General features: G+C 42.7%; 1 protein-coding gene across 1 annotated transcript in view; it reads left to right on the top strand.

Annotated features, from left to right (window-relative positions):
• Positions 1–23785, top strand: part of macrod2 (mono-ADP ribosylhydrolase 2) — a 1261723-nt gene that overhangs the window by 968309 nt on the left and 269629 nt on the right. Inside the window, exon 7 of the mRNA XM_042326660.1 lies at positions 9201–9231. Coding sequence (XP_042182594.1) covers positions 9201–9231 — 31 coding nt within the window. The remainder of the gene's footprint in view (positions 1–9200; positions 9232–23785) is intronic.

The following is a 23785-nucleotide window of genomic DNA, read 5'->3' as shown; positions in this document are numbered from 1 at the left end:
TAATGCACTATTTAATAATGTACTAGTATGGTAATGCACTATTTATTAATGTACTAGTAAAGTTATGCACTATTTATTAATGCACTTGTAAAGTAATGCACTATGTATTAATGCACTAGGAAAGTAATGCACTATTTATTAATGACTAGTAAAGTAATGCACTATTTATTAATGCACTAGTAACGTAATGCACTATTTATTAATGACTAGTAAAGTAATGCACTATTTACTAATGACCAGTAAAGTAATGCACAATATATTAATGCACTAGTAAAGTAATGCACTATTTAATAATGTACTAGTAAGGTAATGCACTGTTTATTAATGCACTAGTAAAGTTATGCACTATTTATTAATGCACTAGTAAAGTAATGCACTATTTACTAATGACCAGTAAAGTAATGCACGGTATATTAATGCACTAGTAAAGTAATGCACTAGTAAAGTAATGCACTAGTAAAGTAATGCACTATTTATTAATGCACTAGTAAAGTAATGCACTAGTAAAGTAATGCACTATTTAATAATGTACTAGTAAGGTAATGCACTATTTATTAATACACTAGTAAAGTAATACACTATTTATTAATGCACTAGTAACGTAATGCACTATTTACTAATGACCAGTAAAGTAATGCACAATATATTAATGCACTAGTAAAGTAATGCACTATTTAATAATGTACTAGTATGGTAATGCACTATTTATTAATGTACTAGTAAAGTTATGCACTATTTATTAATGCACTTGTAAAGTAATGCACTATGTATTAATGCACTAGGAAAGTAATGCACTATTTATTAATGACTAGTAAAGTAATGCACTATTTATTAATGCACTAGTAACGTAATGCACTATTTATTAATGACTAGTAAAGTAATGCACTATTTACTAATGACCAGTAAAGTAATGCACAATATATTAATGCACTAGTAAAGTAATGCACTATTTAATAATGTACTAGTAAGGTAATGCACTGTTTATTAATGCACTAGTAAAGTTATGCACTATTTATTAATGCACTAGTAAAGTAATGCACTATTTACTAATGACCAGTAAAGTAATGCACGGTATATTAATGCACTAGTAAAGTAATGCACTAGTAAAGTAATGCACTAGTAAAGTAATGCACTATTTATTAATGCACTAGTAAAGTAATGCACTAGTAAAGTAATGCACTATTTAATAATGTACTAGTAAGGTAATGCACTATTTATTAATACACTAGTAAAGTAATACACTATTTATTAATGTACTAGTAAATTAATGCACTATTTAGGGAATAGGGAAAAGGGTGCCACTGGATAAAAACAGAGACAGTTTCACAAAAGCCAGAAAATAAAGGAGATGAGGTTGAAATCCAGACAGAAGCTATACAAGCCATACAAGCCCCAATGGCCCGATGGTCCGAGATATATTTTGAGGCTTGCCAACTCCTATAGTCATCGTAATGCCGAAAGAACATGGGAGTTGGCTATATACACTGAGGATACAAAACATTAAGACTGACCAGGTGAATCCAGGTGAAAGCTATGATCCCTTATTGATGTCACCAGTTAAATCAACTTCAATCAGTCTAGATGAAGGGGAGGAGACAGGTTAAAGAAGCATTTTTAATCCTTGAGACAATTGAGACATGGATTGTGCCATTCTGATGGTGAATGGGCAAGACAAAATATTTAAGTGCCTTTGAACAGGGTATGGTAGTAGGTGCCAGACGCAACGGTTTGCGTCAATAACTGCAACGCTGCTGGGTTTTTCACGCTCAACAGTTTCCCAGTGTATCAAGAGCGGTCCACCACCCAAAGGACATCCAGCAAACTTCACACAACTTCAACATGGGCCAGCATCCCTGTGGAACGCTTTTCAAACCTTGTAGAGTCCATGCCCCAACAAATTTAGTCTCTTTTGAGGGTAAAAAGAGAGGGGGGTTGCAACTCCTATTAGGAATGTGTTCCTAATGTTTGGTATACCCAGTGTATATAGAGCACAAATAGACTTGGGACTAGATAGCTAGATAGACTAGATAACTCATCATCTGTGCTAATCAAAGAAAGCTCAGGGAGACTCATTGTTTAACCAGTGAAATTAGATAAGGATTTATAAAAGGTCATTGTCACACCAAATATCAACAGATCTGGTACCTGACTATAGTATCTTGTGTTTAACATCCAAATAAGTCACTCCAAATATGAACAGATCTGGGACCAGGCTATAGTGTATTCTGTTGAACATCCAAATCAGGAAGCATGAATCCAATCTCTTCTTTGTTTACAACCATAATGAGAGGCACTGACATTCTCTTCTCACTGAAATTAAAGTTGTCATTTGAAATCTCATCCCTGCTCTAAGTTTTATGTGTTTGATGTTGTGTCTGTGCAACCTTCTTTCTGGCAGACTTTGTTTTTAATGCACCCAGACTCACACATTGGATATTCTGAAACATAATCAAAATAAGGCGAATCAGCTTAAACATTGCTAAATACATCTTCATGCCGTTCACTGGGTGGGTCAACTTTTATTCTTTGTGTCTGTGCAACCAACACTGGCAGACTTTGATTTTTAATAGGTGTTTCTAACGCTTACTTATTATCTGTCATATTCACAGGGTCAGCTTGACAAACAACACATCCTGTTATTTAGACCAATTTAGCTCTTCACAGATTGATTTATTTAGGCCAATTAAGTTCCAACACCGAGTGATTTATTTAGGCCAACTAAGTTCTTACACAGAGTGATTTCAGCGCTTACAATGGGTGTTATTCTTGAATTCTTACTACTCTTCTAGAGCTCTATATTAATCTCACTGTGTTCTGTAAATTGTGGTGAAATGGCCCTAATCCATTTGTCATTCTATTATATTACTGTATAGTGGCCACGCCTGTTGATGAATGGAAGAAGTAAAGCACGTATTCAGCTGCTTTTAAAGACAAATGGGAGCTTTTGAAAAAATATTTTCTCTTTACTGTTTATTAAATGTATTAATATACTTTCTAAGATGAATGTGGAATGGGGAAGACATACAGAAGGCCCTATGGATCATAATGTACTTGGCCACAGAAGTGGAGGGAGGGAGGGAGGGAGGGAGGGAGGGAGGCAAAGTTTGATAGGGAAAAAATAGAGGGAAAGCGAGAGAGGGAAAGCGAGAGAGAGAGAGCGAGAGAGAGAGAGAGAGAGAGAGAGAGAGAGAGAGAGAGAGAGAGAGAGAGAGAGAGACAGAGAGAGAGAGAGAGAGAGAGTGAGAAGTAAAGAGTACTGAATCTATTTTCAGCTGTAAAGCCATGTTTGAATAATATGTCTACTGTAGCAAAGTACTGGATACTTTGTATAATCTTTTAGAAAAGTACAGTCATAAATATCAGTTATGCTCCAATCCAATAACGTCAGCAAGAAAAAAAGGAGCTGATCGTGGACAACAGGAAACGGAAGGCCGAGCACGCCCCCATCCACATCGACGGGGCTGTAGTGGAGCAGGTTGAGAGCTTCAAGTTCCTTGGTGTCTACATCACAGTCGTGAAGAGGGCACGACAACGCCTCTTCCCCCTCAGGAGGCTGAAAAGATTCGGGATGGACCCTCAGATCCTCAAAAAGTTCTACAGCTGCACCCTTGAGGGCATCTTGTCTGACTGCATCAAAGACTCCACCCACCCAAGTCATAGTCTCTGCTATCGCACGGCAAGCGGTACCGACGCACCAAGTCTGGAACCAACAGGATCCTGAACAGCAGCTTTTACCCCCAAGCAATAAGATTGCTAAATAGTTAGTTATATAGTTAACCATTAGTAAACCGGACTATCTGCATTGACCTTCTTTGCACTAAATGTTTTGACTCATCACATATGCTTCTGTTGCTACTGTTTATTATCTATCCCATTTTGCACATTGACTCAGTACTGGTAACCTGTATTTTATTTGATTTATTTTACCTTTATTTAACTAGGCAAGTCAGTTAAGAACAAATTCTTATTTTCAATGACAGCCTAAGAACAGTGGGTTAACTGCCTGTTCAAGGGCAGAACAATAGATTTGTACCTTGTCAGCTCGGGGGTTTGAACTTGCAACCTTCTGGTTACTAGTCCAACGCGCTAACCACTAGGCTACCCTATGGCCTAGGTATCATTACTCATTGTGTATTTATTCCTCCTGTTATGATTTCCCTATTTTTCTACTGGGAAGGGCCCATAAGTAGGCATTTCACTGTTAGTCTACACCTGTTGTTTAGACAGAAAGACAGAGACAGAGAGCCAGAGAGAGAGAGACAGAGAGACAGAAAGAGAGAAAGAGAGAGACAGTGAAAGAGAGACAGAGAGACAGAGAGCCAGAGAGAGAGACAGAGAGACAGAAAGAGAGAGACAGAGACAGAAAGAGAGCCAGAGAGAGAGAGAGAGACAGAGAGAGAGACAGAGAGCCAGAAAGAGAGAGCCAGAGAGAGAGACAGAGAGACAGAGAGACAGAGAGAGAGAGAGAGAGAGATTGTGTCTGACTTTGGTAGCTATGGTGCTGATATATTTGATATGTAGCATAGTCCATCAGTTCCAAAGTCCTTGTGGTAACGTCCAGTCCTTGTGGTAACGTCCAGTCCTCGTGGTAAAGTCCAGTCCTCGTGGTAAAGTCCAGTCCTCGTGGTAACGTCCAGTCCTCGTGGTAACGTCCAGTCCTCGTGGTAACGTCCAGTCCTCGTGGTAACATCCAGTCCTCGTGGTAACGTCCAGTCCTCATGGTAACGTCCAGTCCTCGTGGTAACGTCCAGTCCTCGTGGTAACATCCAGTCCTCGTGGTAACGTCCAGTCCTCATGGTAACGTCCAGTCCTCGTGGTAACGTCCAGTCCTCGTGGTAACATCCAGTCCTCGTGGTAATGTCCAGTCTTCGTGGTAACGTCCAGTCCTCGTGGTAACGTCCAGTCCTCGTGGTAACGTCCAGTCCTCGTGGTAACATCCAGTCCTCGTGGTAACATCCAGTCCTCGTGGTAACATCCAGTCCTCGTGGTAACGTCCAGTCCTCGTGGTAACGTCCAGTCCTCGTGGTAACATCCAGTCCTCGTGGTAACGTCCAGTCCTCGTGGTAACATCCAGTCCTCGTGGTAACGTCCAGTCCCCGTGGTAACATCCAGTCCTCGTGGTAACGTCCAGTCCTCGCGGTAACATCCAGTCCTCGTGGTAACGTCCAGTCCTCGTGGTAATGTCCAGTCCTTGTGGTAACATCCTGGAACATCAATGAGTGGAAACTCAATCTGATATTTGGTGGATATATAGGTAGACAGACAGACAGAAATACAGGCTGGTGGGTGGGTGGGCTGTTGGGTGGGCTGTTGGGTGTGTGTGTGTGTGTGTGTGTGTGTGTGTGTGTGTGCGCGCGAGAGAGAGCTCTGGCTCCCGGGACAGATCAATCTGATTCATTTTTTCATTATGATATTCATGAGTATAATTACTATGCAGAGAGATGTACCTTTGGATCCACCACAGTGCTGATCTACTGTTCCCCTTAGGTCCCCACTAGCTAGTCTGTGTGTGTATGTGGTTGTGTGTGTGGCCACATCCGCTGTCTCGCCGCAATATGGCTTCAATTTAATCACACAACATTAATTAGTCCAATATTGTGACAGCCTTTTTTGAATATGTCAATGTCTGGTGTGCTTTATAAGTAGATCTGTGTGGGTGAAAACTTGCATGGGTATATGTGCATTAAGTTGTCTATTGCTTTTCAGTAGCTCTGAAACTAACTTTATGCAAAGTAACTAAACATACTTTCTTTGGCCCGCGAACCCATTTTGATATGAAAAGTTTTTCGCAACACCACCATGTGAAAGTTATGTAATCAATAGCCAATGTTAACTTTTTTAATTTGGGCTATGATAGTCTACTACAAATCAGTCTGGCAGTATTTTTGACAGTAGTTCAATCTGAAGCCAGTATGGTGATTGAAGTGATTGAAATGCATCAGAAAGGTATTGGGAAGTTCAGAAGAACATCAGGCAATCATTTTTTATGAGCTTCTGTGTAGACAATGATTCAATTTTTTTATGGGGTGGATCAGCTTTAATGCTGCAGATAGATTGTTGCTTCCATCAATGTAATTGTCTGCATCATTTCCAATCCCCCATATATTTTTTTGTAAATATATATAGACATATGTTTTTTAAATATATTTTCCTTCATTATTTTCCCTCGTTATTTTCCCCTTGATGATGTTCTTTACCCCCCTGTGTGATTTAACGCCACTCTGTTCTAATGGCTTGTGGTCATAGTAGTGGGAAACAGTACATACACTACATCTAAACTCAGAAAAAAAGAAAAGTCTTCTCACTGTCAACTGCATTTATTTTCAGCAAACTTAACGTGTAAATATTTGTATGAACATAACAGGATTCAACAACTGAGACATAAACTGAACAAGTTCCACAGACGTGACAAACAGAAATGGAATAATGTGTCCCTGAACAAAGGGGGGGTCAAAATCAAAAGTAACCGTCAGTATCTGGTGTGGCCACCAGCTGCATTAAGTACTGCAGTGCATCTCCTCCTCAAGGACTGCACCAGATTTGCCAGTTCTTGCTGTGAGATGTTACCCCACTCTTACATCAAGGCACCTGCAAGTTCCTGGACATTTCTGGGGGGAAATGGCCCTAGCCCTCAACCTCCGATCCAACAGGTCTCAGACGTGCTCCACGGGATTGAGATCCGGGCTCTTCACTGGCCATGGAAGAACACTGACATTCCTGTCTTGCAGGAAATCACGCACAGAATGAGCAGTATGGCTGGTGGGATTGTCATGCTGGAGGGTCGTGTCAGGATGAGCCTGCAGGAAGGGTACCACATGAGGGAGGAGGATGTCTTCCCTGTAACGCACAGCGTTGAGATTGCCTGCAATGACAACATGCTCAGTCCGATGATGCTGTGACACACTGTCCCAGACTGTCCCGGACCCTCCACCTCCAAATCGATCCCGCTCCAGAGTACAGGCCTCTGTGTAACGCTCATTCCTTCGATGATAAACGCGAATCCGACCATCACCCCTGGTGAGACAAAACTGCGACTCGTCAGTGAAGAGCACTTTTTGCCAGTCCTGTCTGGTCCAGCAACGGTGAGTTTGTGCCCATTTGCGACGTTGTTGCCGGTGATGTCTGGTGAGGACCTGCCTTACAACAGGCTTACAAGCCTTCAGTCCAACCTCTCTCAGCCTATTGCGGACAGTGTGAGCACAGATGGAGGGATTGTGCGTTCCTGGTGTAACTCGGGCAGTTGTTGTTGCCATCCTGTACCTGTCCGGCAGGTGTGATGTTCGGATGTACCGATCCTGTGCAGGTGTTGTTACACATGGTCTGCCACTGCGAGGACCATCAGCTGTCCGTCCTGTCTCCCTGTAGCGCTGTTTTAGGCATCTCACAGTACGGACATCGCAATTTATTTCTCTGGCCACATCTTCAGTCCTCATGGCTCCTTGCAGAATGCCTAAGGCATGTTCACGCAGATGAGCAGGGACCCTGGGCATCTTTATTTTGGTGTTTTTCAGAGTCAGTATAAAGGCATCTTTGGTGTCCTAAGTTTTCATAACTGTGACCTTAATTGCCTACTGTCTAATTCCACAGGTGCATGTTCGTTCATTTTTTATGGTTCATTGAACAAGCATGGGAAACAGTGTTTACACCCTTTACAATGAAGATTTGTGAAGTTATTTGGAATTTTACAAAGTATCTTTGAAAGACAGGGTCCTGAAAGAGGGCCATTTCCTTTTTTGCTGAGTTTATGTGTGTATGTGAACACCCCTTTGAATTAGTGGATTCGGCTATTTCATGCACACCTTTGGCTGACGGGTGTATAAAATCAAGCACACAGCCATGCAATCGCTGCCATTGGTCTCTGGAGTAGTGGAAACACATTCTCTGGAGTGATGAATCACGCTTCACCATCTGGCAGTCTGACGGACAAATCTGGGTTTGGTAGATGCCAGGAGAACACTACCTGTCCGAATGCATTTAAGGAGGAATGCTGGTCTGGGGATGTTTGTTATGTTTCAGGCTAGGTCCTTTAATTTCAGTGAAGGGAAGTCTTGATACTACAGCATACAATAACATTCTAGACTTGGCTGGCCTGCACAGAGCCCTGACCTCAACCCCATCGTACAACTTTGGGATGAATTGGAACACCGACTGCTAGCCATGCCTAATTACCCAATATCAGTGCCCGATCTCACTAATGCTCTTGTGGCTGAATGGAAGCATGTCCCCGCAGCAATGCTTGAACATCTAGTGGAAAGCCTTTCCAGAAGAGTGGACGCTGTTATGTCAGCGAACGGGGGGACAAATTCCATGTTAATGCCCATGATTTTGGAATGAGATGTTCGACGAGCAGGTGTCCACATACTTTTGGTCATGTAGTGTACGTACGTATACCTGAGAGACTTATCTTTCAATGATGGGGTCAGCATATTTTGTATCTTATTAAACCATTCAAAAGGTTGTGACATATCTGTTGGAAGAAAACAGAAACCGCATTGTTTATTACAACGTCATCTCACAACTACTGGAGGTTACTGACATAACCCCGGCTCTAAAAATCAAACGCACATGTTCTCTTGCAACCCCATTTTCAAATCAGACGACCACACATGGGGTCGCGCCGCCTAGTTTGGGAAACCCTATTAAAGTATACTGTAATATTCTGCAAGATAATGTCCCTGGAACATTTCACATTAGGAGTGTATTATATAGAATAGTGCCATGCAGTATTATTGGAATCACTACATGCCTGTGGTGGATTTCATCATAACTAGTTTTTTATAAATCACATGTAAGGTATGTTAGTGTCTGCTTCCAAAATGGTACCCTATTCCTTATATGGTGTTCTACTTATTATCAGAGCCCATATGGCTCTGGTCTAAAGTAGTGCACTATATAAAGGGAATATGGTGCCATTTGGGATACGGATTCGGTATGTTATGTTAGTGCTGTACTTAGTAGGAAATGAAAAGGAGCACAGAGTAGAATGGTTTCAAAGGCCACCAATTGAGAGCAATATTAAAGACAGTCAGTGAATAATAGAAACTGACATGTTTTATTTTACTACCTGCTGGCTTAACTTTCTCTATCCCCATGCTAGAGAGATGGAAAATTACCAATACTTTTGTGTACTTGGCATTTTACAATGTACATTTTATAATGTGAACATGCACTGACCCTCATCTCTCTCTTTCTTTCCACAGGCCTTCCCATGTATATCCACAGGAATCTACGGTAAGGCTGTTCTTGTTATTTTCTATCCGTGTGTTACTGTATATCTTGGATGTGTATTCATGCGTCGTACATTTTCACTCTAACCTACTATTTCCGATCATTCTTATTATCCATTCAAAACTATCCTCTTTGTATGACGTTTCATTCCACATAATTGCTTGTGACTGTGTGTCTCTACAGTCTTCTGCCAATGACGGTCTGTCACACCACACCACTCCATTCCTAGCGGAGGTGGTTTGTGAGAGAGAGGAATGGAAGGGTACAGAAGGAAGTTTGTGAGAGAGAGGGGTAGAGGAGGAGGTTTGTGAGAGAGGGAGGTAGAGAAGGAGGTTTGTGAGAGAGAAGGGGTAGAGGAGGAGGTTTGTGAGGGAGAGGGGTGGGGGGTAGAGGAGGAGGTTTGTGAGAGCGAGGGGGTAGAGGAGGAGTTTTGTGAGAGAGAGGGTAGAGGAGGAGGTTTGTGAGAGAGAGGGTAGAGGAGGATGTTTGTGAGAGAGATGGATGGAGAAAAGGGGTTTGTGAGAGAGAGGGGTAGAAGAGGCAGTTTGTGAGAGAGAGGATAGAGGAGAAGATTTGTGAGAGAGAGGGATGGAGAGAGTGGGTAGAGGAGGAGGTTTGTGAGAGAGAGGGTAGAGGAGAAGGTTTGTGAGAGAGAGGGATGGAGAGAGTGGGTAGAGGAGGAGGTTTGTGAGAGAGAGGGTAGAGGAGGAGGTTTGTGAGAGAGGGGTAGAGGAGGAGGTTTGTGAGAGAGGGGGTAGAGGAGGAGGTTTGCGAGAGAGGGGGGGTAGAGGAGGAGGTTTGTGAGAGAGAGGGGTAGAGGAGGAGGTTTGTGAGAGAGGGAGGGTAGAGGAGGAGGTTTGTGAGAGAGGGGTAGAGGAGGAGGTTTGTGAGAGAGGGGGTAGAGGAGGAGGTTTGTGAGAGAGGGGGTAGAGGAGGAGGTTTGTGAGAGAGGGGTAGAGGAGGAGGTTTGTGAGAGAGAGGGGGTAGAGGAGGAGGTTTGTGAAAGAGGGGGTAGAGGAGGAGGTTTGTGAGAGAGGGGTAGAGGAGGAGGTTTGTGAGAGAGGGGGTAGAGGAGGAGGTTTGTGAGAGAGGGGGTAGAGAAGGAGGTTTGTGAGAGAGAGAGGGTAGAGGAGGAGGTTTGTGAGAGAGGGGTAGAGGAGGAGGCTTCAGAGGCAGTACAGTATGATGATGTAATGTAATCCCTCCCCCAGTACTATTTACTTATTCTCTTTCTATTTTTATTTCATTTATTTAACCTTTATTTAACTAGGCAAGTCAGTTAAGAACACATTCTTATTTACAATGACGGCCTACACCGGCCAAACCCGGACGGCACTGAGCCAATTGTGCACCGCCCTATGGGACTCCCAATCACGGCTTGTCGTAATACTGCCTGGATTTGAACCGGGGTGTCTGCAGTGACGCCTCTAGTACTGAGATGCAGTGCCTTAGACTGCTGCTCCACTCAGGAACCCAGTTCTACTAACTGATCAGATGTTGGCATGTTTACTGATGGATCTAGGCTTACTGTATTTGTTTACATTTGATAGTATGATTAAGGTCAAGTCCTCTTTGTACGTTTTCTCATGAAAGGTGCAAAGGACTCTTTCTTTTCTTCCTCTAACTCTTCCTCTCACTTGGTCCCCTCACATACACACTGAGACACACTGAGACGCGCATTGTAATGGAGTGTCTGTGTGTGACCCATTTACAGCGAAACAAATCCACAGCCCCCACAAAGTGACAGAGAGGAACGAGGGACCGAGTTGTCCAGGGCCTCAGTGGCTGCTGCCTCAGTGGTGGTGGAGAGGAAAAACAGGTTTGTCAGGACGGCTAAGGCTAATTGACACCCTCCTTCTCCTCCCTCACGCCCCCTTATTCCAGCAGGCTCCGTCACCGCTGACAGATGATTGGGAGAGCACGGGGTAGGGCGTCGCCAGGGGTGCACAGGGGCTACCTCTACGTCTACCTCAGACGACCGTGCAGGAAGGAAGAAAAATGACTCCCGGCTCCGTGCTGACAGTCCAATCCCTCAGTCCGGCCCATTAGCCCCAGCAGAGATTCTGCAGCGGTCGGGCAGCGCACTGGTTAGCGTGTCGGCATGCGGGTGGGGGAGGGAGGGAGGGAAAAAGGGATGGACGTACCACCCATAAACAAACTGGCACCCACCGTAGGGTCGTGAGGTCGCGAGGCATGATAGAGGTTATTAAGTGTTGGTCCTGTTCTCCCATCAATCATGGGCGGCTCCCGCCACACGATCAACCTGTGGTTCAAACGGATTATTCCTTCTGAGGAGCAGACACCTCTCAATGTCTTCACAACACCGACATAATCAAGAAATTCCTCACCCGAGGTGAAGGATTTCAAGCTGCAGTATGTACAGTACAGTCTGGTATGAGAGACCTTGCAGAGGCCTAATTTCTGCTGGCACTGAGAGAGAGAGAACGCTTTAGAACAGCCTTGTAATGGGCTGCAGTATTGGAGGGTTTATGAGAGGCTTGAGATTATCAATCTTGGCACGGAGCGGAAGGAAGGTCTACGTCCCAAATGGCACCCTATTCCCTTTATAGTGCACTACTTTTTTTAAACCAGGGCCCTATATAAAGGGAATAGAGTCCCATTTGGGATACACCCAACGAAGGTCTAGCTAGCACCATGTCAAGCCATAGATGGGAGCATTAAGTCTCACATTTACCTGACAGATTCAGCCATACCCTGGCATTCAGAACCCTATCAGACCAATCAGCCTTCTAAACACCAAAACACCTGCTTCTAGTTCTGAACACGTCCCTACCTGTTAGACCTGGGTTCAAATAGTATTCAACATCATGTCAAATACTTTATCTGGGCTTGATTGAGTTTGCCTGGCGCAATGTAACCAATAGAATAGTCTTAAATGTGCAAACCCCGCCCACTTGGCATTCGAAGTAAGCTAAGCAAACATTCAAAGAATTGAAAACATTTTGATAATATTTGAAAGTGTATGTACCTTTGACACCCTATTGCCTATATAGTGCACTTCTTTTGGCCTGAGACCTATGAGGAATAGGGTGCCATTTGGAACGCTACCCAGGTCTGGTAGTCCGTGTTTATTCATCCCTCCTCCTCGTCCGTCTTTGAAGGATTTGAAAGGATATTGTTGACAAAGGGGTTTTACAGTGACTGGTGGTTGTTGGAGATATGTGGCTATGTGTAATCCTCAGAGGTTCTATTTGCCTCCCAAATGGCACCCTATTCCCTACATAGTGCACTACGTTTGACCGGAGTCCACTAGGGTCACAGCCACATATCACAGACTACCACCAAAAGTAGTGCTCTATGTAGGGAATAGGGTACCATTTGGGCTGCATCCTATATCTGTATAGCCACACCATAATCCACCCAGGCTCTGTGGGTGTGATGTCCAGTGTGTCCAGACAGACACCTTGAGCCCAGTGTGGTGTCCAGCTCAAAGAGTCAGAGAGAGTCAGAAAGGGTCAGAAAGGGTTAGAGAGGGTCAGAGAGGGTTAGAGATTGTCAGAGAGGGTCAGAGAGGGTTAGAGAGGGTCAGAGTAGCTAACAGTTTTCACCCAGCCGACGAACGCTGAGCTTTCTGGCTCATGCACTCACACACAAACACAAACCTTCTAACTCTCTCCATCTCCGGTCAGGATTAGCACACAGCAACACACACACTCCTCCCTCTTAACCCCTCCATATCTGGTCAAGATCCTCCCCTCCCATAATGCCTACTGCTGGGAGGATGTGCTGTATCAGTGGGTAACAGAGAACTAGGGCCCACTCCCTATTCCCTATACTGTATACAGATGTAAGATCTTAATTTGAGCCAGTTTGCTACATCAGGAAAATAATGCTTCAGTAACATGAAAGAGTGGTGGACAGTTTTCAAGAGTGTCACCGTGGTGGACTCTGAAAGAGGTGCCGGTTTAGATTATAGGCACAACTGTCCTGGGGTCCTGGTTAGAGGACAGAAATTACCCGTGGTCCTGGTTAGAGGACAGAAATGACACGTAGGAGACAAAAATCCACACTTTATTACCACACACACACACATACACACACACACACACACACAGCAAACAGGAAGAGGAATATAATTGGTGAAAGTGAATAGTGGTTTTCTGTAGTGGACAGAAAAAACAGGACATATATACTGAGTTTACCAAACAGGAGCTGGTCTATTAGGAATTGGTCTAAATAACAGGATGTGTTGTTTGTCAAGCTGACCCTGTGAATATGACAGATAATAAGTAAGCGTTAGAAACACCTATTAAAAATCAAAGTCTGCCAGTGTTGGTTGCACAGACACAAAGAATAAAAGTTGACCCACCCAGTGAACGGCATGAAGATGTATTTAGCAATGTTTAAGCTGATTCGCCTTATTTTGATTATGTTTCAGAATATCCAATGTGTGAGTCTGGGTGCATTAAAAACAAAGTCTGCCAGAAAGAAGGTTGCACAGACACAACATCAAACACATAAAACTTAGAGCAGGGATGAGATTTCAAATGACAACTTTAATTTCAGTGAGAAGAGAATGTCAGTGCCTCTCATTATGGTTGTAAACAAAGAAGAGATTGGATTCATGCTTCCTGATTTGGATGTTCAACAGAATACACTATAGCCTGGTCCCAGATCTGTTCATATTTGGAGTGACATATTTGGATGTTAAACACAAGATACTATAGTCAGGTCCCAGATCTGTTCATATTTGGTGTGACAATGACCTTTTATAACTAATTTCACTGGTTAAACAACGAGTCTCCCTGAGCTTTCTGTGATTAGCACAGATGATGAGTTATCTAGTCTATCTAGCTATCTAGTCCCAAGTCTATTTGTGCTCTATATACACTGGGTATACCAAACATTAGGAACACATTCCTAATATTTATTTGCACACCCCCACCCTTTCGCCCTCAAAACAGCCTCAATTCGTCAGTTCATGGACTCTACAAGGTTTCGAAGGCGTTCCACAGGGATGCTGGTCCAAGTTGACTCCAATGCTTCCCACCGTTGTGTGAAGTTGGCTGGATGTCCTTATTGATATACACAGGAAACTGAGCGTGAAAAACCCAGCAGCGTTACAGTTCTTGACACAAACCGTTGCGTCTGGCACCTACTACCATACACTGTTCAAAGGCACTTAAATATTTTGTCTTGCCCATTCACCATCAGAAAGGCACAATCCATGTCTCAATTGTCTCAAGGCTTAAAAATCCTTCTTTAACCTGTCTCCTCCCCTTCATCTAGACTGATTGAAGTTGATTTAACACATGACATCAATAAGGGATCATAGCTTTCACCTGATTCACCTGGTCAGTCTATGTCATTGAAAGAGCGTTGTTAATGTTTTGTATTCTCAGTGTATATTACACAAGAGTAAAGGCTGGAGAAAGTTTGTCGCAGTGACATCATGAACATTCGGCCGACATCTAACTTGTCGTTGTTGTTATGAAAAACGACAGCTTCTGCATGACAGAAGCCAATATGATATACCCATCAGTTAAAAATGAATGTATTAAATGTCAACCTATCATGCCAGGCAACTAAAAGCAACTTTCTAAACAATATTTTAGTTAGATGCTATCTAGTTAGCTAAATCTCTGGCTAGCCAGTTTCAAATAATGACCAGAGTATAGCTGACAGTCTTAACTTTATCTCCTTTTAATGATTTTATCCAGAAAATAAACCCACAACAACATAATTATTGACAAGCGTACAGAAAATAAACCCACAACAACATAATTATTGACAAGCGTACAGAAAATAAACCCACAACAACATAATTATTGACAAGCGTACAGAAAATAAACCCACAACAACATAATTATTGACAAGCGTACAGAAAATAAACCCACAACAACATAATTATTGACAAGCGTACAGAAAATAAACCCACAACAACATAATTATTGACAAGCGTACAGAAAATAAACCCACAACAACATAATTATTGACAAGCGTACAGAAAATAAACCCACAACAACATAATTATTTACAAGCGTACAGAAAATAGCTTATGGGTTATGAGTGTGACAAAATAAAGGTAATTCTATCTGAGAAATGTTTAACTCTACACTCGTTAACAGATGGATTTGTTCTTGTTGCTGTCTTTGTGTTCTTGAACGTAGCCCTGTTTAGTTGTGTTCTTGAACGTAGCCCTGTTTCGTTGTGTCCTTGAACGTAGCCCTGTTTCGTTGTGTTCTTGAACGTAGCCCTGTTTCGTTGTGTTCTTGAACGTAGCTCTGTTTCGTTGTGTTCTTGAACGTAGCCCTGTTTCGTTGTGTTCTTGAACGTAGCTCTGTTTCGTTGTGTTCTTGAACGTAGCCCTGTTTCATTGTGTTCTTGAATGTAGCCCTGTTTCTTTCTGTTCTTGAACGTATCCCTGTTCCTTTGTGTTCTTGAACATAGCCCTGTTTCTTTGTGTTCTTGAACGTAGCCCTGTTTCTTTGTGTTCTTGAACGTAGCCCTGTTTCGTTGTGTTCTTGAACGTAGCCCTGTTTCATTGTGTTCTTGAACATAGCCCTGATCGTTGTGTTCTTGAACGTAGCCCTGTTTCATTGTGTTCTTGAACATAGCCCTGATCGTTGTGTTCTTGAACGTAGCCCTGATCGTTGTGTTCTTGAACGTAGCCCTGTTTCATTGTGTTCTTGAACATAGCCCTGATCGTTGTGTTCTTGAACGTAGCCCTGTCTTTCATTTTTGTTCATTGATTTCACCTGTATTAGTTACTCACCTGGTCTCATCAGCTCCTTATTTAGTTCAGTTCATTCTGTTTGTGCCTTTGTGAGGTATTGTTCATTTTGACTCTACTAATCCTTATCCTAGCTCATTTGGGAGAACCAGTTATAGCCAGTTATATAAGAGGTATGTGGCAGGGTCTACAGTCAATCACGGACTACAGGAAGAAACCCAGCCCAGTCACGGACCAGGATGTCTTGCTCCCAGGCAGACTAAATAACTTTTTTGCCCGCTTTGAGGACAATACAGTGCCACTGACACGGCCTGCAACGAAAACATGCGGTCTCTCCTTCACTGCAGCCGAAGTGAGTAAGACATTTAAACGTGTTAACCCTCGCAAGGCTGCAGGCCCAGACGGCATCCCCAGCCGCGCCCTCAGAGCATGCGCAGACCAGCTGGCCGGTGTGTTTACAGACATATTCAATCAATCCCTATACCAGTCTGCGGTTCCCACATGCTTCAAGAGGGCCACCATTGTTCCTGTTCCCAAGAAAGCTAAGGTAACTGAGCTAAACGACTACCGCCCCGTAGCACTCACATCCGTCATCATGAAGTGCTTTGAGAGACTAGTCAAGGACCATATCACCTCCACCCTACCTGACACCCTTGACCCACTCCAATTTGCTTACCGCCCAAATAGGTCCACAGACGATGCAATCTCAACCACACTGCACACTGCCCTAACCCATCTGGACAAGAGGAATACCTATGTGAGAATGCTGTTCATCGACTACAGCTCGGCATTCAACACCATAGTACCCTCCAAGCTCGTCATCAAGCTCGAGACCCTGGGTCTCGACCCCGCCCTGTGCAACTGGGTACTGTAGTTTTACAGTAGTTTACAGTAGTTTTTTTTGGAATTGTTAGTTAGATTACTTGCTCGTTATTACTGCATTGTCGGAACTAGAAGCACAAGCATTTCGCTACACTCGCATTAACATCTGCTAACCATGTGTATGTGACAAATAAAATTTGATTTGATTTGATTGTTATACTGGACTTCCTGACGGGCCGCCCCCAGGTGGTGAGGGTAGGCAACAACATCTCCTCCCCGCTGATCCTCAACACTGGGGCCCCACAAGGGTGCGTTCTGAGCCCTCTCCTGTACTCCCTGTTCACCCACGACTGCGTGGCCATGCACGCCTCCAACTCAATCATCAAGTTTGCGGACGACACAACAGTGGTAGGCTTGATTACCAACAACGACGAGACGGCCTACAGGGAGGAGGTGAGGGCCCTCGGAGTGTGGTGTCAGGAAAATAACCTCACACTCAACGTCAACAAAACTAAGGAGATGATTGTGGACTTCAGGAAACAGCAGAGGGAACACCCCCATCCACATCGATGGAACAGTAGTGGAGAGGGTAGCAAGTTTTAAGTTCCTCGGCATACACATCACAGACAAACTGAATTGGTCCACTCACACAGACAGCATCGTGAGGAAGGCGCAGCAGCGCCTCTTCAACCTCAGGAGGCTGAAGAAATTCGGCTTGTCACCAAAAGCACTCACAAACTTCTACAGATGCACAATCGAGAGCATCCTGGCGGGCTGTATCACCGCCTGGTATGGCAACTGCACCGCCCTCAACCGTAAGGCTCTCCAGAGGGTAGTGAGGTCTGCACAACGCATCACCGGGGGCAAACTACCTGCCCTCCAGGACACCTACACCACCCGACGCTACAGGAAGGCCATAAAGATCATCAAGGACATCAACCACCCGAGCCACTGCCTGTTCACCCCGCTGCCATCCAGAAGGCGAGGTCAGTACAGGTGCATCAAAGCTGGGACCGAGAGACTGAAAAACAGCTTCTATCTCAAGGCCATCAGACTGTTAAACAGCCACCACTAACATTGAGTGGCTACTGCCAACACACTGTCAATGACACTGACTCTACTCCAGCCACTTTAATCATGGGAATTGATGGGAAATGATGTAAATATATCACTAGCCACTTTAAACAATGCTACCTTATATAATGTTACTTACCCTACATTGTTCATCTCATATGCATACGTTGATACTGTACTCTATATCATCGACTGCATCCTTATGTAATACATGTATCACTAGCCACTTTAACTATGCCACTTGGTTTACATACTTATCTCATATGTATATACTGTACTCGATATCATCTACTGTATCTTGCCTATGCTGCTCTGTACCATCACTCATTCATATATCCTTATGTACATATTCTTTATCCCCTTACACTGTGTATGACAGTAGTTTTTTTTGGAATTGTTAGTTAGATTACTTGCTCGTTATTACTGCATTGTCGGAACTAGAAGCACAAGCATTTCGCTACACTCGCATTAACATCTGCTAACCATGTGTATGTGACAAATAAAATTTGATTTGATTTGAGCCTTCAGTCCTAGTTTTGATTCACCTGCCTGTTTGCCTATGTGGGTATGACCATTGCCTGCTTGTGGCACAACACCTAAGGAATTTGAACAATGTAATTTGACTGGCCAGAATATAAAACCCTGTATGGTTCTTCAAAAGGATCTACAAATAACCTTTGAGATTAAGAAAGGTTCTTTATAGAACCATTATCTATAAAGGTTCTATTAAGAACCATAAAAAAAGGGTTCTATATAGAACCAATGTTGTAACCACAGAGGAACCCTTTTTTGGTGCTATATAGAACCTTTTCGTTATAGCACCATACAGTTTCCATTTAGAACCTTATGAGCATGGGTCTTTAACCATCAAAAAAGGGTTCTATATAGCACCAAAAAGGGTTATGCTATGGTTACAAGCCAACTAACCCTGATCTGGTACTATTTAGAATACTTTTTGTGTGTGTGTAAACTGCAGCCATGTTGGATGTAGCTGTGGCTATAGCAGGGGAGTGACTGGACGTGTTGACATCACTGGTTGGCTGTATTAGGTGTGTAATATACAACTATTGGCTAGTAGCCATCTTGACCAATACACTCTTAGAAGAAAAGGTGCTAAGTAGAACCATACAGGGTTATTCTGCTTGTCCACATGTCCCTTTTTGGTGCTGGGAACCCTTTGCATAGGGTTCTATCTAGAACCCTCTATGTAGGGTTATTCAAAGAACCCTTTGTATATGGTTCTAGCTAGAACCCTCTATGAAGGTTTCTACTGAGAATGCTTTTGTCTTTGGATGGTTCTTCCTAGAATCCTCTATGAACGGTTCCACCAGCCTTTTTAAATGTTATTATTTATGACAATACATTACATATTTCATAAGGCCATTTTTTAGGGCCTTGTTATACCCTAAAGCCGTCCGCATGCTTCCCAGCTGAAACAGTTCGGAAGAGTTTATGCATATATTATGGCGACATTTTGTGACGTCATTTTTCCGGCTGTTCATGCACACAATATTTTTTCTCCAGGCCAGCCGAAGTCTATGCCCCTTCACCCGTGATTGGTCAACCGTATGGATTCTCCAATAAAGTATTTTTTGTCATTCAACGAGAGACGACTCGTTTTCATGCACATTTGTTCATTGAGAAATACTGCACTAAACATCTTAGTTAAATGTAAAATTGTGCATCTCCTTGGCAAAAACATCAACATTAATGACATATTTCTTAGATTCATTCTGACTGGTTTGAGGAAGTGTATACTGGCTACGGCGTCACAAAATGGACAAACAGTACCATTGCCCTTTTTCTCTCATTTTTCAACCGAAGGTCTTTTAAGGGAGTATGTGCTAGAGGTTGACCGATTATGATTTTTCAACGCCGATACCGATTATTGGAGAACCAAAAAAACAGATTATTCGGCTGATTTATATATATATATATATATATATATATATATATATATATATATATATATATATATTTGTAATAATGACAATTACAACAATACTGAATGAACAATGAACACTTTTAAAAAATTAATATAGTACATAAATAAAATCTATTTAGTCTCAAATAAATAATGAAACATGTTCAGTTTGGTTTAAATAATGCAAAAACACAGTGTTGGAGAACAAAGTAAAAGTGCAATATGTGCCATGGAAAAAAGCTAACGTTTAAGTTCCTTGCTCAGAACATGAGAACATATAAAACCTGGTGGTTCAATATTCCCAGTTCTTCAATATTCCAAGTTAAGAAGTTTTAGGTTGTAGTTATTATAGGAATTATGATGCGGTGACTATTTCTCTCTATACCATTTGTATTTCATATACCTTTGACTATTGGATGTTCTTATAGGCACTTTAGTATTGCCAGCCTAATCTCTGGAGTTGACAGGCTTGAAGTCACAATATTATTTCACGTCCAAAGAATCCTTCTTGCCTTCCAAAGAGTCCTTCTTGCCTTCCAAAGAACCCTTCTTGCCTTCCAAAGAACCCTTCTTGCCTTCCAAAGAATCCTTCTTGCCTTCCAAAGAGTCCTTCTTGCCTTCCAAAGAACCCTTCTTGCCTTCCAAAGAACCCTTCTTGCCTTCCAAAGAACCCTTCTTGCCTTCCAAAGAACCCTTCTTGCCTTCCAAAGAACCCTTCTTGCCTTCCAAATAATCCTTCTTGCCTTCCAAAGAACCCTTCTTGCCTTCCAAAGAACCCTTCTTGCCTTCCAAAGAATCCTTCTTGCCTTCCAAAGAACCCTTCTTGCCTTCCAAAGAACCCTTCTTGCCTTCCAAAGAACCCTTCTTGCCTTCCAAAGAATCCTTCTTGCCTTCCAAAGAACCCTTCTTGCCTTCCAAAGAACCCTTCTTGCCTTCCAAAGAACCCTTCTTGCCTTCCAAATAATCCTTCTTGCCTTTCAAAGAACCCTTCTTTCCTTCCAAAGAACCCTTCTTGCCTTCCAAAGAACCCTTCTTGCCTTTCAAAGAACCCTTATTGCCTTCCAAATAATCCTTCTTGCCTTTCAAAGAACCCTTCTTGCCTTCCAAAGAACCCTTCTTTCCTTCCAAAGAACCCTTCTTGCCTTCCAAAGAACCCTTCTTGCCTTTCAAAGAAACCTTCTTGCCTTCCAAAGAATCCGTCTTGCCTTCCAAATAACCCTTCTTGCCTTTCAAAGAACCCTTCTTGCCTTCCAAAGAATCCTTCTTGCCTTCCAAAGAATCATCAAAGAATGCTTTCTTCCAAAAATGGTTCTCAGGATTTTTAAAGGTTCTAGGTAGAACACTGTGCCTTACAAATAACCTTTGTCTTCCAAAAATGGATCTTCTGATCAAAACAGTTCTTGGTAGAACCCTATCCTTCCGCAAAGAACCCTTTTGAAACCCTTTTTTCTAAGAGTGTAGAATAGTGTACCACATGGCTTGAATGGTGAAGTACACATAAACTATGCCAAATATAGTTGTTATGATGTATAGAGTGCAACCCTGTACATGTGACTATTAAACACTGAATCTGAATCTTAAAATCTCTGAATCTCAGATTCTGAATCGCTGAATCTGAATCTCTGAATTTGAATCTGACCAGATAAACACAGTAAGTAACAAATCAAATCCAACTTTATTAGTCACATGCCCCGAATACAACAAGTGTAGACTGAACCATGAAATGCTTACTTACAAGCCCTTAACCAACCGTGCAGTTCAAGAAAGATTTAAGAAAATATTTACCAAACAAGTACCAAACAAGTACTGGTACCAACAAGGCTAGTAGTAGAGTATAGACAATGACTGAGGCATTTATACACATACAGTTACATAGTAGTAAGGGCTGTTAACATACAGACATATATAAAACATATAACAACTGAACCCTGGTGGAGAACAGAAGTTTACAGAGGTTGTCTCAACCGTCCTTCCTGGGAATCAATCAAATGTATTTATAAAGCCCTTCTTACATCAGCTGATGTCACAAAGTGCTGTACAGAAACCCAGCCTAAAACCCCAAACAGCAAGCAATGCAGGTGTAGAAGCAGGGTGGCTAGGAAAAACTCCCTAGAAAGGCAGGAACCTAGGAAGAAACCTAGAGAGGAACCAGGCTATGAGGAGTGACCGGTCCTCTTCTGGCTGTGCCGGGTGGAGATTATAACAGAACATGGCTAAGATGTTCAAATGTTCATAGATGACCAGCAGGGTCAGATAATAATAACAACTAAACACCAGCAGGAATGGGGGTCTGTTACTCCCAGCAGGTAGAGCCTGTTATTGGCTAGCCTTGGCCAGGTAACCAGGCAACCTGGACCCTAACACAGAGGTGTGAAGTGGCTTCTACCACTGGACAATGGAGTCAGGCTGAGGCAGGGCATTGTAGCCTACCTAAGCAGAAAAGGCGTCAGAGTGTGTGTCTCCCCCGAGGGCCAGAGGGAGGGTTGAAGAGAGAGGGTTTTCTACAATGTGGATTATAATTAATGGATATTTTTGTAGGGGTTGATGCAGTTTTTGTAAGGGAAAATCAAGTCTGAAATTTCAAAGTGGAAATTACAAACTTCAGAAGCTTTTTTAAACCTCAAATACAAGTGATCAAATTAAGATCCCACATCTGTAGTGCACTACTTTTGACCAGAGCCCTATGGGATTCCCTATGGGTCTTGGTCAAAAGTAGTGTACTACATACGGAATATGGTGCCATTTGGAATGTAGGCCCTATACTCAGAGGGAGCAGGGTGAGTCTTCTAGCCCATTTGACAGAGTTACACGGTGTGCTTTGTACTCTACACTAGCCTTATTCTACTCCAACGCTACGGATGATAAACCAAATGTAAAAATACCTCACTCCCTCTTTACTCCTCACCCAGAGGACAATAGCTTTAGCTACTTTGAAAAGTAAAACTTTTCTTTGTTGCGTATCACTCAGATGTTTTGAATAGGAGGGAAATAAAATGTCACACGTGTTTAATTTTATCATTTAGGACACGAGTGTGTCATCAACTTCTTGGAATGCTTCCAAGGTCATCTAAGGAGACTGCTCTCTCTCGTTTCTCTCTCCACACCTTTCTTTTCATCATCTTCCTCTCTCTCGCTCGCTCTCTCTTTCTCTCGCCTCGACCACCTCTACCACCTCTCTCTCTCTTTCTCTTGCCTCAACCACCTCTACCCCCTCTCTCTCTCTTTCTCTCGCCTCGACCACCTCTACCCCCTCTCTCTCTCTTTTGATCTTTCTATTTTTTGCCCTCTCACAACCCTACTGCCCTCTCACTTTCTTTCTTTCTTTCTTAACGCTACCTTACCCTCTCTCTCTTCTCTCTCTATTTTCTCTCCTTCCCTGGTCTGATAAGTCGGTCATGGTCACAGCCCTGCCCTGTGTGTCCTTGTGTCCCTGGCTGTGCTGCCTGCTTTAATAGTGGAGCTCTGGGGCATTTGACACCTGGTGGCGTCTGGAGTCTTGTCCCTGTCCTAAGTGGCTGGGCTGCTGCTCTGTCCTCTAGTGGGGTCGGTCTAGTAGTATGTCGATGTTAGAGGGAAGGTTTTTCTCTGCGATATCGGTCGTAATCCTGACTTTATTTTGACCATGATTTCTCCTTATTATATTATCCAGAACTAGTGAAAACACACTGGAGAGTATTAGAATGACAGTGAACACAGTATATTTATTTCATATCAGGTTATATGGTGTATTTCTGATAGGTATTATTCCGACCTTAAGGGAACTCAAATATGGTCATACTAGATTGGTTTTCAATTTGTTCTACGGAATTCTCTGACCCAATTTATCAAAATATACAAACAACATGGTTATTGATGAGTAAATGAAAGGGGAAAGTAATTAAATGATCCAGAAAAGGTATACAGAGTTATCTTATCGATTACTGCAACAGAGGACGTTGATTACAGCAAAAGTCTTGTATGGAATACTGTGAAACAGGACTCAATTTGATTTGGTTTACAGAATACATGGGGGAGAGAGAGAGATGAGAGAGAGAATACAGAGA

Source organism: Oncorhynchus tshawytscha, linkage group LG01, assembly GCF_018296145.1.
Source record: "Oncorhynchus tshawytscha isolate Ot180627B linkage group LG01, Otsh_v2.0, whole genome shotgun sequence".
NCBI lineage: Eukaryota > Metazoa > Chordata > Actinopteri > Salmoniformes > Salmonidae > Oncorhynchus > Oncorhynchus tshawytscha.
This window is presented reverse-complemented; position numbering and strand designations above follow the sequence as displayed.